This window comes from Tenebrio molitor, chromosome 9 (assembly GCF_963966145.1).
Source record: "Tenebrio molitor chromosome 9, icTenMoli1.1, whole genome shotgun sequence".
Taxonomy (NCBI): domain Eukaryota; kingdom Metazoa; phylum Arthropoda; class Insecta; order Coleoptera; family Tenebrionidae; genus Tenebrio; species Tenebrio molitor.
The window spans coordinates 11,453,163-11,476,598 of NC_091054.1; the positions used below are offsets into that span (position 1 = coordinate 11,453,163).

Below are 23,436 nucleotides of genomic sequence, written 5' to 3' on the forward strand. Positions count from 1 at the left end.
CGCTAAAATGTGTGATATAGGAAAAACTTTACAGTTCCTAGAAAGCCACCATTGTTCACCTTATCTAACCGTTTGAATTGGGTTGTAAGAGATTATACTGTTCAAAACTAATTTACGTCAACCGACTTTCGCGAATGCGCCGTGGTCAAGGGAGAGGCATCCTTCAAGTGCACCCCGACCCTGTGACGTAGCTGCGACTGTGACCCAGTTTCCGGCGTCTGTAATTTCCCTGTCCTAAATTCCCGTGCGTCTGACCCACCAATCGTGTGCGCACGCGTCTCTTCTTGTTTATCGACTGGCTCCGTCCACGGCAACTATGATACCATGCGTGCTTGCAATTTGCGTGTTTTCAGGCGTTTATTTCAGTTCCGGTGTTAGATTTTCCAAGTGAGCTTTTGTGTAATTCATTTTATTCGGTTGTTAACGAATCGCTTTATCGCTGTCCTGTTGCTGCCGCCATGTAGAAGCCTTCCCCACCGGATGTCTCCCGTGTTCCTGCGAAAAATGCATCAAGATGAAAGTGGCCCCCAAGAAACCGCAACACGCGTCCAACACCCATCCCTGGGTGAGTTTGCATGAATTATCGAACGCAATTTTTATAAAGGGGTGTCGCACAGGTCTCGGCGTCGATGGTCGTGCTAGGGCTGGGGGCTCTAGCTTTGGCTGTCTTTTGGATAAGGAAGTGTAGGTGAGTTGATGAATTGAAAGTACCTATTCAATTGATTTTCCTGGTTACACTCGCACGCTTTTGTTATCTTTAATACCTTCATGAACTTGAAACTATTCTCAAGATTTATGAGGTCATTAAAGTGCACTTCGAGATAATTTTCATACGAATTACGACAATGGGATTCTAATTTTTACACCGTAAAATGTGGTAGTGTTGCACAAGTAGGAAAAGCGTCAGTTTAGAATGAAAGATTGTTTCTTGACGGTCTTTGAATTTCTAACTAGATATTATTGTTCTTTATTATATTAATAACAGAATAAGAATTAGGGTCAGGAAACCCTTCAAGTTTTATTACTTGTTAATTATTGGTAACAGCATTAAAGCCGTAGAAAATCTCCCAAGCTCAGTATCGACGTGTATGCCGCGCTCCTACCATGTTCAATCTTTACCAAAATATAAATAAGAAAGAGGAAGAAAAGGAACCGCAGGTGATCGGTCACGAAAGGTTCTATCAAGAGCGCACATCTCGCTCTAGTTCGCGTCGCAAAAAGAAAGCTCCTCGTCGAGCTCACAGCGCTTCCGAGTTCTCCACTTGCGCCCTTTCCGCCGCCAGTAAAAGGGCAGCTTTTCGGACCCGGAGCCAGAGCTCAGAGAACCGGAGTGAAGGTGGAAGGACCGAGTCGTTCGCTCGAGGTTTTTTCTCCAGACGGTAAATGATTTGGAAATTTCAAAAATAAATAAAGTTAATCGCCTGAGAGGGATAAGCCGTTAGCCAAGAACGCTTCCGGCCCCTGCGGCGTGCATTATTAAATTCCGGCGCTTCGCTATCGATTATTGGGCGATTAAAAATTGAGCCTTCCCACACACGACCTCGATTATTTTTGAACTTTTTCAGGTCGTCGGGAGCCCCCAAACACGAATACAGCGCCTTAAATACGGACGCGGGCAATGAAAAGTTCCGGACAGAGAAACAAGTGCGAAATGGGGCTTTCACAGCTTGCAAGCACTATCTCTCCGATAATGACAGGTACGAGCTCAAGACGCAATTGGGGGAAATCGGCTCGAGAACGGACAAGCACTGGTACAAAACTCGAAATTCTTCCTGACGATACTTACCAGTTTGTTACTTTGTAGGTTTACCGTTCAGGACAAGACTCTCGGGGCCGAAAGGCTGCTCACATTGGTGCCCCTACCGTCCATGTGTCCCTTAAACCCCACCTCCGGCACGCGCGATACCCTCCTCGACTTGTTCCGCGGCTTGCAACACCCTTACATCCATCCTGTACTCGACATCGAGTTCTGGGACACGGGGACGGCCCTTATCAGCCCTTTGAATCCGTCCGGCAGTTTGAAGGACCTAATTTACGCCAGTCCCTGGCACGAAGACTACGACAAAAAATACAACAACAAAGGCGAAGGCTTGCCTTTGCGAACGGTACTCCCCTGCTCTCCCCCTCAAAACCTTCTCTGGTGACGTTGCTGTTCCAGGTCCAGTGTTTGGGACGCCAGATCCTCGAAGGCCTTCTCTTTCTACGCAACCGCTACTTTCCCCCCTTTTATCATTTACACGCCGGTAACGTGATCATACAGAACGGGGTGGCGCGACTCGCCGGCCTAGAAAACCCGCTTTTGGGACTTCTACCTAGGGCCCCCAGCGCCCCCGAAACTCTCGCTTTCGGGTATTTGCTCTTCGAGATGACGGCGGGATACCAGTTGCCCAAGCCCCCCAGTCCAGCCCATCTAGAGCTGGAATTGGAGAGGGCGCCTAAAGTGGCCGACGCTTTGGGGCTCATCTTTCAGAGTAGCAGGACGCCGACTCTGGAGGAGCTGGTTTGTTGCGAGTTGTTCAGAGGCGTCGAGCTGAGGGAGCTCAGAGGAGCGAGCATCATTCAGGTTAGGTCGTCGCCTGAAGTGATCGAGCTGTTGGAGGTCGTGAGGAATCCAGTACCACCTTCACCCTTAAGACGGTAAGACTGCAATCTTGGAAAGTTGATGTTTACACAGAGTTTTTGCATGCAGACGGCACTATTCAAATGATTTAGATCCTTGGTTTGCATGAGGTTTTGTTTGGTAAGATCTTTTCCTTCCGGTTAGATCGTACCGATTAGAAACTTAGACTGTGTCTTATTCTAGAAAAGATGTAGTCGTGATTATAGAAGACAGGCGTCTAGAAGATATAATAGAAGAAGACAACGAAGACAGTGATTCTAACAACGCCAGTGATAATCGGTAGTAGAATCGTTGCCCGATTGTAGCATTTAAATGAGTAGAATAGTTAGTATAATCAACATTTAAATGCCTCTCAATTACGCAAATTGTGTGCTGTGTCAAGGCTTTAATTGGATGTTATTGTGTGGCCAAATTTTGGACCAACATCTTCATTTATTGTGTTATTACAAGAATATTACTAAATGTATTTTCATACGGATAATCAAAAGTGAAAAACTCTCAGCACTACTTCATATTTTAATAACGATTAGAATAGCTATAGCAATAATTACGTTGATGTCCGGACTAGTTCGTAGACCACTGTATTCAAGAGTCAAACCTCGAGAAGTACCACCAATCCAATCAAACTTCTCCGAGCTTTGCACTCTTCAGAGAGGTAGATCTAAACCTTATTTCACTTAGCATAAGGTGGCGGCCGTCCTTTAGGACTGACTAGACAAGGCAATATTTTATGGCAGAAAACATATCCATTACCGTCCCAACGTGACCGTCAATTTTGAAAATCTCTTTGTTTTCTAGATTACCATTAAGTAGATCGAGGATCGCTACCTTTAAACGACGCAAATTTCAAATCAAACACTTCGGTTATGCCAAATTTGGGCGTAAAACTTATGTGAAATTGTTATACGACAATCACACGAATAATGTCAAATGCAATATTTAACTAGTGAACGAGTCTTTCTTTCATGTGTAGTGAACATTGTAGGTTATTGTTACTCCAATAAAGCTAATCGCAAAGTTGCTTCTCGTGTTTCATTTCCGATCTATATGTTTGGAGTTGTCTACATTAAAAAAAAAAGTGTGTGCTTAAGGCCGCACGACAGAAGTGAAAACTTCTGTGATGCTCGTTACTGATTTTAAGTAATAATAATATGTAGGTACCTAGATCATAGTACCTACCTACTTCCTACTTGGAGGAATAAGGAGCAAGGCATAAATAATTAATATTATTTAAATCCAATGCTGTTTTTAAATAAACATCAAAAATCTGTATTTTTCACTGCAAATACGTCCGCTTTATCACATTTCATATTTACTCTAAACGAACAATTTATTTGCTTATTATTTTTTCTTTTGTTGACTTTTCTGTCCGCTTGTAGAGGTAGAGCTTGTGCCAACTGTCATGATCGATGACCTTGACAAAAGCTGCGCGAAGGCGGAGTCCAATTTTGATAAGTGAAACGTAAAAACGTCGGTCGTTTAGTTCAAATTTTCAGGGTGGCGGCAAATTTGCATTTTACACTGTTCAAGGATTTGGATTAGAATGTCCGACATTATCTAAGGACTTGTCGGCTTCTCGCCAAATAAATATCAACATAAATTAGCTCACAAATATGTAAAGCGTGACAAAATGGTACCGATGTTTTTAGTTCGAATAGTACAGACGCTTCGGTACGCATTTTGGTTTCTGCGTCATCGATCATGAGAGTTGGCACGAGCTCTACATACCTACACTCTGGCAAAATTTGTGAGGTTAGGTTTGGATGTTTTATTTTCTTGACGATGATATTGAACACAACACAGGCTTCATAGCAATACACTGTATTATGATAATTTGTCCATTTTCTCTTCACATTTTGCTACACAAATTTTTTCAATAGATGAATTGTTGAAGCCATACAGGGTCTTTCACAACTCGCGCCCTAGAGAAAAAGGGCACCCGCCGACGACAATAAGTTGTCAAAAAATAGAATCAAAGAATTTATTACTGCCTTCATAACTGAGTTACAAGACTTGTAATTCTACCAATCCCAGAAGGGCATCTCGAGGTGTGATGTTATTTCAACCAAATAAAGCCAGTTGCTAGGTTTCAAAAATAATACCATCAGTTACAAAAAATGTTTGGGTTACTGTAATTTTGACACATTAGATTTGACTTTTCATTCTCAACAAATTTAGGTTAACAATCTGAAATGTTAGAGCTGTCATTACATTGCAAGTTCAGATGTCTACTGCAAGGCGTATGGGCGATTCTAGGAGATGCTTGGGATGTAGCGACTCCACGGGCCTGAGCTGAGCCACCAGTGTCGGATCTGACAATAAATCGGTTACAGAGGCTCTGATGCGCAAAACCCACCGATGATTTTTGGCTGGTATGACCAGGTTATTTCTGCCGGGAAAACGTTCTTCGAAGACTCATGCTGCCTCCCTGGCGTTACGCTCACATTCCCCAAAAATTATTATCATTTCTAAATAATCAGCGGCTGAATACATTATTGTAACCAAATAAACAAAGGTTTTTTATTACAAATTTAATTTGACAGTGACATCTTTCAAAAACAACTCCAATCGCCCAAATATTTTAAAGATGTTTTTTCTTAAATGAAATCCTAGCAACGTAAAATTACGGCAAACACACCTTGGAGGTGTAGATCTCTGATTGGTTAACTTTAAGTTGTCTTTTCTCGAATATCTTTTAAGCTAGATTTTTTTTTCTTCAAAATTACACATCCAAATGCGATCTCTTGTTTCCTCTTTTTCTCTAGGGCGCGAGTTGTGAAAGATCCTGTATAATTGAGAATTACGTATCAAATCCTACATCCAAACTTACAATATTTGTCGCGTCTTTATCGTTTATATTATATAAAACTATACAGGGTATTTCACGAGTGATAATGCGCCTGACGGAATAATCAATTCAACCCATTCAAAAAGCCGGACATTTTAATGACAGTAGCCAGCTTTTTCGGAAATATAATGTGGGTTGCATTTTAAATTACGTCAGGCTTATTATCATTCGTGAAATATCCTGTATATATATGTACAGTTACTCCTGCAGCTCTGCACTGAGGTCAGTCAGGTCGCGACACAACGTAGGTACAGTCGATGGACAAATAAAACTGGGACAAAAATGCCAATCACATAAGTCAAAATTTACAAATTTGCATCGTTTAATTACGGCTTTATCACAAATAGGTTAACTTTGGTATGACATATTATACAGGGTCTATCAGAACTGGCGGACCAAAATAATACGGTGAATTCATCATCTTCTGGGAATAATAGGAAAACTGTTCAAAAAAATCTATCTTAAATGGTGATTAAGAAAGAAGCAATTTAAACTGACCAATCCTGTTGTTGATGTTAAGTTACCTATAAATTAGTTTTCCTGCTTTATTTGTAACTATGGATGCATTTCTAATGATGCATATGCATTGTTGGGTATCCGCATTGTTTGTGCAATGACGGACGTTTTTAGGTTATAATATGTTTCAGATTATAGTGTTTCTGCTAGGATGCTCCCTATTGGGAAAACGAACTGCCTACTATTTAGCAACAACTGTGGCACTCTCATCACACTGTCCATATAAGACAAGCATATCAAAATATTCTGAAGAAGTAAACATTGCGTTTTTAATGACTTTTGTAATTATCAGAAATAATTTATTATGACATAATATTCAATTATTATGTCTTTGCAACAATCAAATTTGTTTCGATAGTTACTAATATAATTTTTTAAGGTAATTTTATATCTACACGCGATTGGTCAATTAACAACGTTCTTATTTTAAAATCCAATGAGGATGGATTTTTAAAAATATTTTTCCTATTATTCCCAGAAGATGATTTCACCGTATTATTTTGGTCCGCCAGTTCTGATAGACCCTGTATAGACACTGACAAATATATTGACAATTCAATGGTCTGATTTACATAGATTAAATTTAAGTGTCCCAGTTATATTTGTCCACCGACCGTACAATGAAAATTTAAAATCGACATTGACAGTTGATTGTTTTTCGCTCGCTCCGCTAAAAAACTCGACTCCCTTGATTTTAGCTTGCCGTGTCGTGCTGCCAACGATTTTCGCTGAGCTGCGAACGATTTTACCGTGTCGCATGAAACTAATTCACTGCCCGGGAATAAAATGTACCTATGTGGCGCGCCTAAAGAAGTTTTCACTTCAAAAACAGATGAGTTAATCGTTGAGATTTCCAGCCTTTACATAACGATAACAAATCCGACAATTGGTTGGTGTCGCATAACCTCCACTGATAGTGTACAAATGTACTCGAAACCGGTCAATCAATGATCCCACCACTATCAGAGATAACTTCGCCGACTCTTGCACAAACAATCTCGTCGCTTCGATCAGGGTTCACCTTTCAATATCAACGGGCACACACTTGCTCATAATTTGCGTGTCGACCGTCATTCTTTCCAATTCACAATAGTGCGTTAATCATCAACGAAACACGTAAGTACTGACGTTACCAATTAGTTTGCTATTCGCTAACACGAACTAAAAATACATTCAACAACTACTACCTATTTCAGTTCCACGCTTTTCATTCAGACAAATGTTAAGTGACGTCGAAGACATGTGTTCGCAACCATCAAAAAGAACTTTTCTGGATTACATCAGTAATCTAGACATCACTTCGGAACCGAAGTACATGCGTCTGACTGGAATTGTTTGCACTATCGGTGATTACTTTTTTGAAAACATCTCCATTATATACTTGTACGATTATTGTAACTTCAGGTCCATCATGCCGCGATCCAGCAATTTTGGAAAGAATGCTGGAAGCTGGCATGAATATAGCCAGGCTGAACTTTTCTCACGGTACTCACGAGTATCACGCCGAGTTGATAAATAGTATCCGAACAGCGGTGTCTAATTACAGCAAGAAAATAGGACGGTACCATCCTCTTGCTGTTGCAATTGACACCAAAGGATCGGAGATTAGAACGGGAGTCTTGGAAGGGGTAAATTTGTTTGAATTCGCTTATCAGGTCTACACCTGTTGTGTGCATGCAGGGAATGTCGGCAGAAGTTATGCTGGAAAAAGGAAAAAAAGTGACCGTTACAACTGACAAGGCGTATGCGATGAAGGGCAACCAAGACACCATCTACGTGGATTACGAGAACATCACGAAAGTAGTGAATCCCGGAAACCAGATTTTCATAGACGATGGCTTGATCACTCTCGTATGCGATTCGATCAAGGGAGACCGAATGGCGTGTTCGGTGGTGAACGGCGGTCTCTTGGGGAGCAGCAAAGGCATGAATCTTCCCGGCATCGAGAAAGACCTCCCCACGGTCTCCGAAAAGGACAAAGCCGATCTGAAATTTGGCGTTGAGCATGGAGTAGACTGCATCTTCGCCTCGTTCACTCGAAACGCCGACGAAGTGCGCCAGATCCGCACCATCCTCGCCGACAGCAACATTCGTGTCATCGCCAAAATCGAAAACACTCAAGGTGTCACGAACATGGACGAAATCATCAACGCGGCTGACGGGATCTTGATCGACCGAGGAGATCTAGGAATGGAGATATCTTTTCAGAAGGTGTTCTTGGCGCAGAAAGCGATAATCGCGAAGTGTAACAGAGTCGGAAAACCTATAGTTATTGCGACTCATCTGCTCGAATCCATGGTGGACAAGCCTAGACCGACTCGCGCCGAGAGTTCGGATGTTGCAAACGCAGTTCTTGATGGTGCGGATTGCGTGATGTTGGCTGGGGAAACGGCGAAGGGGTTGTATCCAGTCGAGTGTGTCAACACGATGGCTAGTATCTGTAAAGAGGCAGAGGCGGCAGTTTGGCAACAGCAGCTCTTCAGGGACCTCACCACTGCGGTAAATGTCACTAACGACAAGTGACAGTTGACACGTGTCACATTTTAGATTGCTTTGCCGCTGGATGTGGTTCAAACTACGGCGATAGCGACAGTCGAGGCTTCGATGAATGCACAAGCTTCTGCCATTATCGTCATTACAAAAACGGGAAAATCGGCACAGTTGATTTCGAAATATCGTCCTAAATGTCCCATCATTGCAGTAACGAGAAACGTTCAAGTTGCCAGACAGTTGCACTTGTGCAGGGCTATTATGCCTTTGTATTTTGAAGGTTGGTCATAATTTTAGTGTCAAACTTTTCCAATTTGAAACCTTACAGGTGAAAGTCCGAACGAATGGCTGAAAAATGTTGAAATGAGAGTAGAAGCGGGAGTTAATTACGGAAAGTCGTTGAAGTTTATCAAAGACGGTGATTTGGTTGTCGTCGTCACCGGTATACATCAAGGGGCTGGGTTCACAAACACCCTTACATTATTGTAAGTATTGTAGGTACAGAAAGCGTCACATTGAATACACTTCTGTTTTAGGACTGTCAAATGAGGTGGCATTTACGAGTATTTCCATTGTTATAGTACATTTATATTTGTTATGAAATTTATTTTGCTGAAAAAGTTCATAAAAAGTATTTTAGTAACGTTTTCTGTATTGTTTATTCCCTTCTATAAATGCATCCAACAATAAACAATATCTATGTACAACACTTCGTTGTAAAGATTTATGCAGACATTGAATTTTCAAGAATCTGAATCTTCAGTAGAAGTGTGTTAATCGGTGTAGAATTGGTTGCGGACCCTTTATTCAATTTTTACATTTGTAGGAAACAGCAATCTAGTTTTAAAAAGAAGACATTTTCATTCAATACTCGCAAATGTTCTGTTGCAACAAATAATTTGTAAGATAAGAAAAAATCTTGAAAAAATGTGACCTTAATCATACGGAATGTACACAAATGGTACATAACCTCAAAGTTGTTAAACTACGTGGTAATTGCATATAACAAGTAAAGGTATTTACTTTTTTTTAAACAAAATTAGATATGTTTTGAATGAAATTTTACCATTTTAGGTTGGCGATTCAAAATAATTTGAGGTATGTATGTATTTAAATTTAATTAATAATTCGTAAACATGATTAATAATTTAATTAACAAATAAATGTGTTGTCATAATTAGAAGGAAGTGGACAGAGTAATTGATACATTAGATCTATACTGTGCGTTTAATTGTGTGTTTAAAATAATCCTCAAATAAATAACTAATGCGTAATTCGTAGCCAACGAATCGTACGCGGTGATTTGCTAGTTGCCGAATTAAAAGGAATGTATTGCTTAATAATGTTTTAGGAAATCTAAAGAAAAAGAAAACAAAGCTTTTTCAATAATATCTTCAATGATGTTAACTACATACTTTCTTTATGATATACAGAGTATTTCACGAGTGGTAATGAGCCAGACGGAATTGAAAATGCAACCCACAATACACTGGCAAAGTAAACCTGGATATTTTTCACGTCCATATCCAGGTTTACTTTGCAAAGGTATTGTGGGTTGCATTTTCAGTTCCGTCGGACTCATTATCACTCGTGAAATACCCTGTATAGACATTTTTGAGTATTGGTGCTTTATTTAAATTAAGAATTTCGTGTTTATTTTTCTCGTTCGGTGAGTTCTTTTAACAAAGCCACATACGATCCAAGAGCCTTCATGAACTGCAAATTTCGTCAATGACACTTTGTAAAAACAGTTGTTATTTATGTACCGTTATATAAGCCGAAGCAGACATTGAAAAATAATTTCCAGCTCTCGTGTATACCGACTTGCAGACTCTCATCTGGACGATATTAAACATCTTTTGGAAGTGCAAATCGCACAGATACCAAGGTGCTTCGTACATAGTCCACAGAATGTCGGCGCTCTTAAAAAGAAAATGGTTTTCAGAAACATTTTTTGTCAACATACCTGAGTTAAGATTTGGCCACTGTAAGTATAAATCAAGAGTTCCACACTCGTGGACATGACGTAAGTTGCCAGCCCAAAAATCATCGCTTGCTCTCCGGTCTACGAGCAAAAACGTCAAGAGATTGAGGGTGACACTCTAGCTTAAATTACTGTAATTAAGCTGAACGCCATGAAAACCGTGTTGAAAATTGCTGCTGAAATTTTCCCCATCAGGAATGTGCTCAAGATGTTATTTATGTCGTCACAATATTTCAGTAGAAGTTGGTGATGCTGTACATTTTTTTTGAAGTAGTTCGCGTTTATACGCCGAAATTTTGGCAGTCTTGTTATTACCAGGATGTCTTCGTATTCGGAAAGTGAACAAGTGTGAAGATTGTCACTAAATTCCAAGACTGCGTTTTTTGAGACTTCCGATTCTAAAAGTGCTTTGTAAATGTTGTTTCTGAAGTTGCTACCTAAAATTTTGAATTGTTGACTCATCAAAATCGCGATACAAGGAAAAACAAAATCCAAGACCGCGTAAATCGTCCCAAGAGTGGTTAGGCAAAAGACTTGCCATAAATATGTCAGCTCGTACCACGGAGATTGTTGGTGATTATAAGGAAACCAGGCTACAATAGGTAAATCCCTACAAAATTCGGATAAGAGAGTTTTGATTTTTATTTTTCTATAATCAATCGGACTTTTTGCGTCCTATTAGTGAGAATATAGTGGGCATTAGACTGCTAACGATGCAATTGCAAGTCCAATAATATGCAAATTTGTCAGATAATTTCGATGATCGCTCCATTGTGATATACTCCATCTTGTTATCAGTTTCATCGGCAAAACAGGTGTTTATATTTTGTACAAGTTCCAACAGCTTGCCAGTTTTTATGAAGAGAAAAGTGAAGTTTATAAACAGTGAGAAATAAATAACTAGAAAGAACATTTCACACTAATACAAAATTTGTTTTGGGACGTACATACCTGTGTTCATTATGATCATCGCCTCTTTAATTAAGTCAAACGAAGTTTTATACAAGTAAACAACACACTGAATAAAAGTAGTAATAAATGAAGAGACGTAAAAGAATGCCCAGACGAAATAGAGACATTTTCGTAATCTAGACTTTGTATCGATGGGATACAAAAGTGACAGTTTTAGCATGAAAACTGTTCCCTCAAGATATTTCAGTTTGGTCATGGTGTGAGTAAAGCAATAAATGATGGTCGAAGCGATCATCTGACCTTTAAATAGTGAACCGAAATAAAAATCTTCCAAACTAGAGTAAGAGTTAAACCTACAATTAGTAACAAGCTGTTGATCCGAGAAATTTAGTTCAACTTGGATAATTACCTTCGATAAGTTGAAGGCTGGTAATTTTACTTTGTGTACTTGGAGCTAATAGTTAAACGCATCAATAACTAATAGTACCTCTTAACTAGTACCGTATCGAATATTTGGAATAAATTTAAATGCTGATCGCAAGCTTCAATTTTTGTTTCTATCACAGCTTACATCCAACAAAACGGAAATGAAAATAATGTATAATAATAGTCAAGGAGATGACCTCCCCCGTTCAGTAATCCAAACGTTGTTGCTAGTTACTTTTATTGTGGCTACCGACATTGACAGTTAAAATTTGTAAGAATCGATCTAAGACTCGACTTTTGTGTTCTATGGCCAATTGACCTACCACATTATTTTGATTAGATAGTACATATTAGTATTTTGTGGCATGCAAAAATAAATAAAATAATATGTGACAAATACCTCTGTGGGGGTTCCTACAAATGAAATGATGAAATGCAGCTTTTATTTTTAATAACTAACTAGCCCACAGTACAACCTGTGATCAAAATACACGGAATTTATTTAAACACGTAAGTAAGTACTGAATAATCCCGCGTCAATGGAAAAATATGCGTTTTTTGAAAAACGTAAGAATACGTGAAGAAATGGCATCGCAATTTAGCAATAAATTGTGGACGCGCCACTGTTTTGGTTTCATAATAGAAATCATAAAAGTAATAGTAAAGAAAAAGCGAACTCTCGCTTTTTACACGCTTCATACACTTTTTGTATGACAAAAAAGGATCTTATTGGAGGTTGGGTTGGCGTAAATCAGTTATTAGTTGCAGCTCGACACCGGTGCAGTGTAACAGTGTATTAATAATCGTGTATTTGTTATTAAATCGTCTTTTTTTACAAACGTGGACGGATGTGGTGCTAACTGTACCGGGAATAGAACAGTTATTTTATTTATTGTTGGTGATACTGATAATTTTACTTGGAAACACATCTTGCCGTGCATCTTGCCTACTACCCTGAAAGGTGGATTGAACCAAACGGTCCAACGATACAGATAAATTCGGTAGAAGAACTAACTGGACGAGGCGTAGCAACTGGTGCCCAAATGCGGGAAAATCGTGAGGTTTTTCAAGGGTCCGTGCATCAATGGCGCGAAGGACACAAGCATGTATAACGTATGAAGGACAACATTTTCAGCATTTACTGTGAATAAGGTACGCTAAAAGTAATAGCTATAGTCTGTCTCAATTCACAATTTTAAATTTCCACAACCTGTTGAATTATGTTGGCAAAATACAAATATTTCTAAATAGGAATTGTTATAACTAAAGTCTGTTTTTTTTTATAATCCAACTTTCTACACAACACTAAAATTTGCATGGACACTACCTACTTTTAGTTGATTTCCTTTAAGGAAAACTAAATACATATTTGTTTGAATCTTTTAGAAATTATAAAATAGAATAAAACGTATGTACCACGGGTCGATTATGTCCCTCGGAAATTTAAAAGCACTCGTGCCATAATCTCCTGATTATGCCTTTAATACATAATAGTAGTGTATTTAATGAGTTTGTGCTTGACGTTTCGTATTGACAAGTTGTGACATTTATCAAAATCCGTTCACACAGGAGAAAATTCTCAAATTTTGACAATGTCCAACAAAAATAGTTATTTAATAAACTACACTGACCGGCAAAAAAAGTGGGACACCAAGAAAAATAATATTATACTAAAATCATTATTACAAAATTAAGTAAAAATGATGTCATTACTTGTATTCTGTTCTTAAAAATATACCACCTAACAAAGATGTCATTTGAAAGGCTTCAATTAACACATTAACAACAGAAAAGAAAAATACAATTATAAAAAATAAATAAACAAGGAACATGAACGCCTCTACTTAATTCAATATTTGGTATTCCCGCCTCTTGCCCTTATTACAGCTTCTAGCCTTCGTGGCATTGACTCGATTAAGTGCTGAATTTCTTCTTGAGGCGTATTATCCCATTCTTCTTGCATGACTCTTCGAAGCTCTTGAAGAGACACCAGCTCACCACGCCGCGCTCTAACCTGTTTGCCGACAACGTCCCATAGATGCTCAATGGGGTTTAAGTCGGGACTACGTGCTGGCCAGTTCATTGTATCAATTCCTACATCATGAAGATAATCTGTTACAATTCGAGCAGTATGTGGGCGAGCATTGTCGTGCATGAAAATGAAACCATCGCCTGCTAACTGGGCAAAACCCACGACATGGTCTTGTAGAACCTCCTCTATATACCTATGGGCTGTTAATGTGCCTCTTTCAATAAAAACCAACTGTGTACGGGCTTCCCAAGAAAAACCTCCCCATACGATAATTGATCCTCCATTAAAACTGAGCCTTTCAGAAAAATTGCAAGGTGCATAGCGTTTTCCTGGTCTTCTCCAAACTCTCGCCCGTCCATCTGGAGATCGGAGAGCAAATCTCGACTCATCGCTAAAGAGTACCGACTTCCATTGCTCTAAATTCCAATTTAAGTGTTCCTGTGCAAAAAGTAATCTGGAAACCCGATGACCTCTGAGAAGTTCTGGTCCAGTTGCTGGTCGATAGACCCCTAAATTTGCTTCGCCAAGTCTTCTTCTTACAGTCCTTTCATTCACGTTGACCTCTCGTACCCTTTCCAGTTGATTTCTTATCTTAACTGCCGTCATATGCCGATTTCTCAAACTAAGCATCGTAATGTATCGATTATCACGAGCGCTTGTACTTCTTCTACGTCCTGATCCAGGTCTTCTGGTGTACCCTCCAGTCTGACGAAAACGAAGTACGGCTCTATGGACACTGGATCGTGCAAAACCAAGAGAATTCGCAGCTTCGCGAATGCTGAAGCCCACGTGGACTAGAGCTATAGCTCTTGCAGGATCTTCTTGCGATAATGGCATTTCAATGACAAAATGACAACTTGAATAACAAATTTGTGAAAATTCCATGACAACAATGTCAGAAATGCTTTTTTTTAGGACGAAAGAAAATAAACGCCATCTGAGATTTTAATAGATTTAAGAAAAACTCAACAATTGAAAGGTAAAACCCAGTAAATCAAAAGAAAATTGTGGAGAATAGGAAATAAAACAAAAATAAACTTTTGGGATAAAAAAAATAACGTACATACTTAAATATAAATGAATTTTTTTAATGTCCCACTTTTTTTGCCGGTCAGTGTAGTTTGTTAATGATGGCGATTAATAATCGAAACTGTTTAAAGCACGAACGAGTGTAGCGAGTGAGTGCCTTTAATAGTTGAGATTATTAATCGCCCATTAACAAACGAGTGGATTACAAAAATTTTTCGTTGACCGCAAACTTTTTTTTTTTGGTGACAAATTTTGAAATTAAAGCCAAATCAAAACCAATTTCATCTTTTTCCATAAAGATGAGACCTTATAAATACCTTCATTCTTTTTTTGTCCTCAGGGTAGGCCATTTTTAAATTTTTCAACACTTTCTATTCACTTTTCCACAAAGAGTGTCAGAAGACGTCAACTCCATTCACATTCAATTTCACGTAAAAATCACGGTTGCTACGGAAACCTAGTTACCTTTGAAAAATATGACATGCGAATTATAACCAAAAATGTCGGTTTTTGAAAAAGTGAATTTGTAATTGTGCAGTTATGGTTATGGAGCTATAAAATATAGAAAACCCTGCTGCACTACCTGCTGCAGTGTTGGTAAGTGCAAACAATGCATGTTCGAGGTTGTTTATACATCAAAATTTAATCAAAACCTCAAAATCGCAAAAATCGTTGATTAATGAAAAATAGTGTATTAATGAGGTCCATTAATACACTATAATTTAGACAAAAGAATTCATTAATGTTGAAATTAACAAGCGGTCAACGGAAAAAGTATTTATTGTTTTCAACTGTCATAAATTCTCATTTTTTTCCTTTGTAAACTGCCTCTTAACTGCCCTAAAGCAAAATGAGCAGATAACGAACCGTTTCCCTAGACAACACTTTCAACGTTACATTTCTGACAGGTCTTGAAAAATTTGTCAAAACTGTCAAAAGCAAATGCGAAACCATTTTTAGCTTCAGGGACGTCGTTTCAAACAATTTTGTATGCAACTCGTTTCTGGGTAACTTGGGCTTTTCTAATTGCTCGAGAGACAAGATTAAAACACGAGCGTAGCGAGCCCAATTTACACAGAAACTCGTTGCATAAATAACTATTTGTTCGTTTTTTCAACACAATCGTTTTCGTTGTACATACATAGTTGTTTTACCATTTCACTTTCGTTTGCTCTACATTAGCGGCGACCACAGGCCGGAGTGAGGTGAATTTTGAAATACCCAATTTAAGCTATCGTAAATCATCTTCAAATGTCTTGGTTGTTTGCGATTTTAAAACATTTCCGCCTATTTTGATTACACTCTGTATTTATGCAACAAGATATTTACTTCTTCGTATTGTTGGTTGCATACATTCGAACAAAATTATTTTGTTGGTGATTAAAAAATAATTCGCATATATTACAATTAAAACAATAATAATGTATTGAGTAAATGAATTTATTGTTCTCAATAAAGCTAATAAATAAGCCCCATCCTCACTTTGAATGTAATTTTATTTCACGCACATCTGTAGGTACATTTGCATAAACTACCTACATGTTTAAAATTTAAATTATGACAAAGTATGTGTTTTATTTTAACAGTTAATCCAGCGAAGTTTCTGTTTTAATTTTCGTCCCGATCAGTGATTCGCAATTTTTCATTATTATACAGGGTTATTCTAAATAATCTAAATCAACGGTGGTCATAATCTCATCCTAATATGTACTTACGCGAAGTAAAAACTTTTTTCCTGTCATCGATTCAGATGACTTAGTAGGGCAGGGGTACATGTGCATTATCTTTCAGAAGAATGAAAAAGAAATGAAAAAGGGGCACGTCAAATATTTTTAGTCAAATATAGTAGCACTCGAGAACAAAAGGTTGGCCACCGTTGTTCTAAATGATTGTAGTCGACGTAGGCCATGCTCATGTTATTACATTTTTGCCGCTTTCATGTGAACTGTCAGTTTTGTCGCTGTCACTGTCGTTTTTTAGGTGAAAAGTGCGGTGAAGGTTTTTTTTTATTTATTTTTGTTAAATTAACGATTGAATCCAAAAAAAATGAGTTGTTTTGCACCAGTGTGTGAATGGTGTGTACTCACTTATTCACATCATTTTGATGTTTTTTTATGTGGAGCGGCAACAATGAATTTTACATTCAGTTTTCACGCCTACTTCGACTACAATCATTTAGAATAACCCTGTATTACCCTCGCTCACTCAGTAAAGCTATTGGTCAAAACACATTATTCAAAATTTCCTTAAACGTTTTTATTTCATTGGTAACGTAAATATGTAGTACCGAGTTTCGTACAATAACATAAAGTAGAGTTTTTTTATTTAATTAAAACATTTTTCAAAAAACACTTGTTTGCTGAAATGTATACATTCAATAATTCATATTACACAATGTATGCATTTTTTTATTTCTTAGTTGTTCAGGACGCTATATTTTACCTGTTCTTCCATCACAGCCTGGCACAGTGTATAACACCCCCACGCCCCACGACGTGATCTTTTCTTTTGACCCTCCCCCTTAAATTAGCCCTCTGCGGATGGTGGCGCCTATTTTGGAAGAAGTGACTGATATAGTATAATATATAATTGATGTCCTCTACAATGTGTAGTTCGCACCATCTAATAAACCGGACAAACTGTCAAACCTTTTTAACTTTTTTAAACAAGCAAGCACTCCCCGTATATTGAATTTCTGGTTGACTACGGATCTCAACGGAGATTACGAGGACTACCGTCGAACTTGTTAAAATTCAGTAAACACAATTTGCAGACCATTTCGTTTTATTTATTACCTTATTTGCAATTAATAGCTTTTTTATGGTTGTCCTGTGAGTTATTTAAATATCGCAACTGACCCAAGTCACTAAAAAAATTCAATGGTATTTTCGCTCATTAAATCGTCAATTTAATTTCGTCCCAATTATGGACATGTTTTTTTTTTTTTTTTCTAAAAATGTATACCTAAGAGCTGTCTCATTTCATTTTCTTGTAGTTTTAAAGAAATTATCTCATTTTTATCATTAGCTGTTCTTGAGAACAGCAATTTTAAGACACACACTGTAATATGTTTATAAAAAGATAAAACAACCGTAAAATAATTACTTTTAAAATAAAGTTTGAACGGAAATTTTCCCAAGTTGAGACCGACAAAGAACCTGGCCTCTTCATGATATGATAATACAAAATGGTGAACTCGTACTCCCATTTACGATTTTTTGTTTACAACAAAGAAATGGTTCAGACTAGGATGTCCACATTTTTTGATGTTGCAAAATCATTCGGACGTTTTTTTTCACGTAATTCCAGATTTTTTCCGTTCAAAGGGGTTTAAAACGGGATGATCAATTTCTAAAATCACGAAATATCAAATATGTATCTATTTTATAACACTTCACAGACACTGTGAAAAGTTGTCGCCGTTTTTTTAGTTTCATTATTAACTAGAGAATCATGACAGCGATGCTGATCCATTTGTCGGATCGCTCAACTCATTTGTAAAGTTTCGAAATAAATCACCCTTCAGTAGTGAAGTTGGTAAGTCAGTTGCCGGATTGTGACCACCTGCTTGCGTCATTTTTCTAGAGTAGAAAAAGATCGATGCGCGGATTTCGAATCTCAATATCGCAAAATGAAACAACATAAATTAAAGTAACTTGTCATGTTGAAATAAATAAAATCAGCTATTTACAGTAAGTACAAAGTTTAATGGCAACAAGCTTCAGGTTTTCGTTCTTCTCGTTAGGAACTAAAACACTCTTTTGTCGTCGTTTTCAGTCATTGTCGTCTTTCTTTTTCCTCAGTTTCCCTTCTCTCTGGATAGTCTTGGTCACCAGGTCCACACACTCTGCCGTAGCCGGCTCGTCACCACTCACGATACTCGAAAGGGTCATTATGTAAGAACAAGCGATACGTAACACCGATAACTTGGACAGTTTTTGGTTGTGCGAATAGGCAGGAATCGCCCTCCTCAAGGTGTCAAATGCGGCGCTGATCGTGTGCACCCTCGTCCTCTCTCTCGCGTTGGCTTCGATCCTCCGCTCCCTCGTCATGTTCTTGTAGTTCCTCTGCTCCCGGCGCTGAGGCTGCAGCCCGGGGAAAGCCTCCGCCGAGCTGAGGATGATCCTGTCGGTCTCCGCCGAGGTGAGCGTCCCCGGCTGGGGATGCACCGGCACGCGCGGCGGCTCCTTTTCTTCGCGCCTCTTCACCAAAGCCACGGGCTCGTCGTCGCACTTGACCGGAGAAGGCGGTCGGAAGTACGCCGAAGGGGCGGTCGGGACGGCGAAGCTCACCGCCGGTTTGGGGCTCCAGGGGCGGAAAGGGTGCGCCTCGGTTTCAACCTTCACTTTGAGACGCTTCTTCAGCGGGCCGGAGAGGGCGGCCTCCTGGACTTTCCGGGGTTCCGCGCACTTCCTCTTGTTGCGCACACAAATCGGGGAAATCTTCACCTCGACGCTGTCCTCGCTGGAATCGGTCGGGGAGTGCACTTCCGTCTCGAAGTAATCGGCGGAGATGGCCATCTCGGGGGCGAGACACTGACCTGCTATCACTTTTTTCCGCGTCGGACCGTTCGTCATCATATTAAACGAGAGAGCATCGCAACGAAGACGCGACCGAGTAATGGCACTTGCACTTGTGCGATGTTAACTCGCTGGAGGTCCAAACTATACTAAGTTGACATGAAATGTTGTGTAGTAAATGTGAATAGGAGGGGTGTGGGCGCCCTATGTTGGCGCCAGCTGTCTCGCCGCTGTTAGTGTGAGAAGTAACAGTCTTGCTGGGTTTGGAATGCATGCTTCTGGCAGCAGGTGCTCGCCTGCGAGATTATAAAGAGAGCCCTAATAATCTCGACCTGAACGATTTTAGCGGAACCGGGCGGAGGTCATTTAGCTCCGACGACTCCTCCGACCAATCTCTCGTGATTGTTATTTAATTGCAATCGTTAAAGGGGCCAAACCGGGATTACACTAAACGTCCGCTCGACTAATAACAGGACACGGAAATGTGCGACTAGTGTCGCCAAAAAGCGCCACTACGACCTTGACGCCTGTACTCGTAACAACTAGAAATTGTTGAGAATTACGTAAGAATTGCACAGATCGACTTTTACAATCACTACTCTAACTGTGCTTCTGATGGCTTCTAGAGAAAAAAAACTCCAAAACGCCGCCGCCGAGACGGAACAAAGAAATTCGTTCCGACGGCAGCGTCCGTCGCCCAGATTAAATTTATCAAATCAGTTATGTACACGATAAATCGTTGTTAACCCGTCTTATGTTCGCCAAAAAATACCAACAAAATAGTGTGGTTAGAAGTGATTGCTTTTCTCTATTCTTGCTACAGAGTGACAGTCCATAGATAACGGCGCTGAAAGACGGCATGCTTGGAGGATGTTCTTATTATTCATTACGGGTCGTCCTGCTAAAACCATTGCATGTAATTTTTGGACGTTGGCAATATTATGTACAGATTTGGTGCGAACAAAAAAAATCGTTATTGACTTTATCGTGATTTGTTTATTAGATTTTGTCTTGGCAGCGGTATCGGTCACCTACCTGTAAGTGCGATAAAAATCAAACACTGTTAGTCTTTCAGCACGGTCAGATTTTCGACATTGACCATTTTTCCCTTACGTAGGTATCTATACAGATATGATCGCAAAGAATCACTGATGAAACTACGGGGTGATCAAGAAGGACTGTTTAAGTTGGTAACACTGGATCGTATTTTAAATCGTATAACAGGAGTAACTTCCGGTTGTTGGTGGCTTGTTGTTGTTAATGCTTTACCTATATCAGATATTTGTCAAATAAACCAACAAAACATATCCAGTTGCAGTGTCATAAAAAACCGAATTAAAACTTTTTCTTAATTGTACTGCCAACTTAAACAGTCCTTCTTGATCACCCGGTAATATCAAATTCCAAAATCTTGCGCGCCCTCTCTATGACAGTTAGCTGTCAACTAAAATTGCAACCGTCAAAATCATTTTCTAAATTTTATTCCACACAAATAAATCTTCTGCAAGTTTTTTTTACTGCATAGGAATCTCCACAATTTACTATTTTCCTGTAATATTACTTTGATTTCCAATTTATACCTGTTAAAAATGGATGCTACATTAAATCGACGGCGACGGCCCAAGCCGTATAATTTTCCTTATCTATATTTTATAGTGGCCGTTTATTAGAAACCGGAAGTCAATTAGGTTTGGTTTATAATTGGCAGTGCGTCGTCTTGAAAACGGGACCTCCTGTCAATAATAACCTTATGGTCGATGAAGTAGTCGGCCAATTTCCGTACTGTATCATACCGTATAAAATGCCAATAAATGAGTGACATTTGACAAACAGTAATTGAACAATATGACCGAAATGCTGTTTAACATCGAAGACTTTTTACGATCCTTCTACCGCAACCCCTATAAAAAGTACCGTGTGGTTAATTGGTTTTGACAAACACACCAAATCAACAAAGTCAAGGACGGTGTGTTGCAGCAGGCCCTATAGCTTAACCTCAAATGTCAAAAACCCAAAAATTAGTATTAATGCTCATTTCAATAATGCAAACGTTGTTGATCGATCTAACCCGATGAAATTATATGTATTGCTAAAAAAAAAATGAGATTCAGAATACAATTTCATTGTGTTGTGAGAACTTTCAAAAAGAGAATTCGGTAACAACTGAGAACAAGACGAGGCTTGAATGAATTTAGATTTTTAATGAAGTGATTTATAGTTGTCGTTAACGTGGAAAACCTGTTTATTTTTGCGGTTTTTATCCTTTCTCCCCAAATGTAAATACAAATCTAAACACCTGGTTTATTAGTTACATCTTCGTTTTAATCTCGAACATGTAGTTAATTCCTCTAATTTTCAAGCGGTAGCTGTCATTTCAGTCAACCTGTCCTCCAAATTCCTAGAGGCGGAATATTTGAAAAAACAAGTGCACCACGACATTACGACTCCATTTGGAACGGGTTTCATGAAGATAATTTATAATCGACTCCACATGTTCACGGTGCATGTGTATTTTCTTATCCGGTGTGTCACTTTTGTGATCAGCTGCGGCCCATAAAACATCGCCGGGGCTCGGATTCGGTGATTGATAAAACCATAATCCATCTGCGATTAGTCGTGGTGTGACCTTTTCGTTTTTAATCACGTCGAATCCCCTGCGACAACACCTGTCACACAATCCTTTTAAATCCCCATAACATTAAACGATTTCTCATAAATAACCATTTGCGGGAGCCAACGCCGATTTTCCCGGTGGCAGCGTCGCCAAATCGTCGGGTCCCATCACCGTTTTAATCGTTGGTGTGAAATCAGATGTGGACGACGCGGTCCTGTGCGCCACTGGCTGGATCAGTGACCGTGGCCAGCTGGCGCCAGAGTCGCGCCATAAATAATACCGCACAAGTAGTGCTACAACAGAGGAATGCCACTGGCCAGATGGTCGCCCGTCGGAGGCCGGCGACGGTCGTTTGCACCACGAGTCGTCTCTCCGAAACCGAACTAAATCTCCAACTCTGAAAAATAAATCGCAACAAAGAAGACGTAACGTAATTACGTTACGCGCAATTGCCGAAAAATTAAAAAGAATTTTTGAAATTAAAGTACCTACAAGGAGATCAATAAGGACTGTTTGAGTTGGTAACACTGAATTTTATTTATAAAAAGCGCAACTGGAGTAACTTTCAGTTGTTGAGGACTGAAAATACATAATTTTTCTGTATTTCAATTTTAATTTCTTTTAACCGTTAATTTTTACTGTCATAACCTACCATTTTGTCGCTCTTAATGTTACGTCAGATGTCTGTCAAATACAGAATTGACCAGATCAGATATGACATTATGGACACGGTCAAAGCTGACCTGACTGCCGCAACAGACAGACCAAAACCCGTTTGGTGCAAACGACTCGCACCGCCACAGAGCACTTCTCGCTGTCTCCTCCGCTACGAATCCGGCCATAGTGCTGATTTACGACATCGCATCTGTTAGCCGCCTCTTCCCCGCTACACGTGCATGTCGCACTCATCATAGATACACATTTTACAGATTTGTTTCCAATTTGTTGAGGATAATGCGAGCACATGGTCGACGACGCTGACGTCACGGCAGAAATCATGCGGCGACGCTATTATTAAAACGCCATCGGCCCACTTGTCTCGTTCCCTCATCGCCGTCGGCTTAATTGGTCGAGCTACCTTGTTGAAAAATAATCGATGACGTCTGCAGGAAAAGTGTGTGACGCAATTGGCGAATTTACGACGCAATTAACGCTTCAAAATCGTAAAATTTCAACGGTTAAAAGCTGCTCTGGCGCCTGTTCGGTCTTTGTTTGGAGGGAGAACGGAGAAATCGAATTTCGGACCGACATTGTTTTTTGATGTGACCATATAATTAATTATACAACGACGTCTGACCGATTTCACTATTTATTTTACTGTAATTCATGTATTCATCAAGAAAATCTAGTTTCTGTTTGTCAACATTTTTTGACATTTGAATGCGGGCCCAAATTGTCGCCTATTCAATGGTTATACATCCAAAATAGTTATTAAACGGAATGTA

The 23,436-nt window shown here is 39.3% G+C and overlaps 5 protein-coding genes across 10 annotated transcripts in view; 3 read left to right on the forward strand and 2 right to left on the reverse strand.

The window, feature by feature from the left end:
- Positions 1-88: 88 nt before the first annotated feature.
- On the forward strand, positions 89-3,641 carry Slob (Slowpoke binding protein). Of its 4 annotated transcripts, none has more exons than XM_069057679.1 (7): positions 89-565; positions 618-688; positions 1,566-1,751; positions 1,805-2,105; positions 2,159-2,637; positions 2,690-2,740; positions 2,804-3,641. In XM_069057679.1, exons 1-6 carry the CDS (start codon positions 515-517, stop codon positions 2,727-2,729), a joined length of 1,128 nt encoding a protein of 375 aa, XP_068913780.1. In that variant the 5' UTR covers positions 89-514; the 3' UTR covers positions 2,730-2,740; positions 2,804-3,641. The 4 variants fall into 4 exon arrangements, with proteins under 4 accessions (XP_068913780.1, XP_068913781.1, XP_068913779.1 ...); XM_069057680.1 differs by having other exon boundaries at positions 2,809-2,900; XM_069057676.1 differs by lacking the exon at positions 2,690-2,740 and having other exon boundaries at positions 90-387; positions 465-565.
- Positions 3,642-6,923: 3,282 nt separating this feature from the next.
- Positions 6,924-9,117, forward strand: LOC138137940 (pyruvate kinase-like). 2 transcript variants are annotated; one of them, XM_069057553.1, is made up of 7 exons: positions 6,925-7,100; positions 7,181-7,330; positions 7,389-7,612; positions 7,665-8,483; positions 8,532-8,754; positions 8,803-8,959; positions 9,011-9,117. In XM_069057553.1, the coding sequence occupies exons 2-7, from the start codon at positions 7,204-7,206 to the stop codon at positions 9,021-9,023; spliced, it is 1,563 nt and encodes a 520-aa protein (XP_068913654.1). In that variant the 5' UTR covers positions 6,925-7,100; positions 7,181-7,203; the 3' UTR covers positions 9,024-9,117. The 2 variants fall into 2 exon arrangements, with proteins under 2 accessions (XP_068913655.1, XP_068913654.1); XM_069057554.1 differs by lacking the exon at positions 9,011-9,117 and having other exon boundaries at positions 6,924-7,100; positions 8,803-8,963.
- Positions 9,118-9,366: 249 nt separating this feature from the next.
- LOC138137941 (glyoxylate reductase/hydroxypyruvate reductase-like) overlaps positions 9,367-23,436 on the forward strand; it is a 31,167-nt gene continuing 17,097 nt past the window's right edge. Inside the window, exons 1-2 of one of the 2 annotated variants that reach the window (XM_069057558.1) lie at positions 9,367-9,489; positions 9,549-9,572. Coding sequence is in view for 1 of the 2 variants with exons in the window: in XM_069057555.1 (XP_068913656.1) it covers positions 10,386-10,461 (76 nt within the window). In the remaining variant the exon portion in view is untranslated. Of the gene's footprint in view, positions 9,490-9,548; positions 9,573-10,370; positions 10,462-23,436 lie in introns of those variants that run through there. The other variant, XM_069057555.1, reaches the window with a different exon arrangement.
- On the reverse strand, positions 10,065-11,291 carry LOC138137942 (putative odorant receptor 85e). Its single transcript, XM_069057559.1, has 5 exons — positions 11,124-11,291; positions 10,591-11,068; positions 10,441-10,539; positions 10,241-10,396; positions 10,065-10,190 (listed from the first exon to the last, which is right to left on the reverse strand). Exons 1-5 carry the CDS (start codon positions 11,243-11,245, stop codon positions 10,128-10,130), a joined length of 918 nt encoding a protein of 305 aa, XP_068913660.1. The 5' UTR covers positions 11,246-11,291; the 3' UTR covers positions 10,065-10,127.
- On the reverse strand, positions 18,504-19,625 carry net. Its single transcript, XM_069058714.1, has one exon. The coding sequence runs from the start codon at positions 19,435-19,437 to the stop codon at positions 18,631-18,633; it is 807 nt and encodes a 268-aa protein (XP_068914815.1). The 5' UTR covers positions 19,438-19,625; the 3' UTR covers positions 18,504-18,630.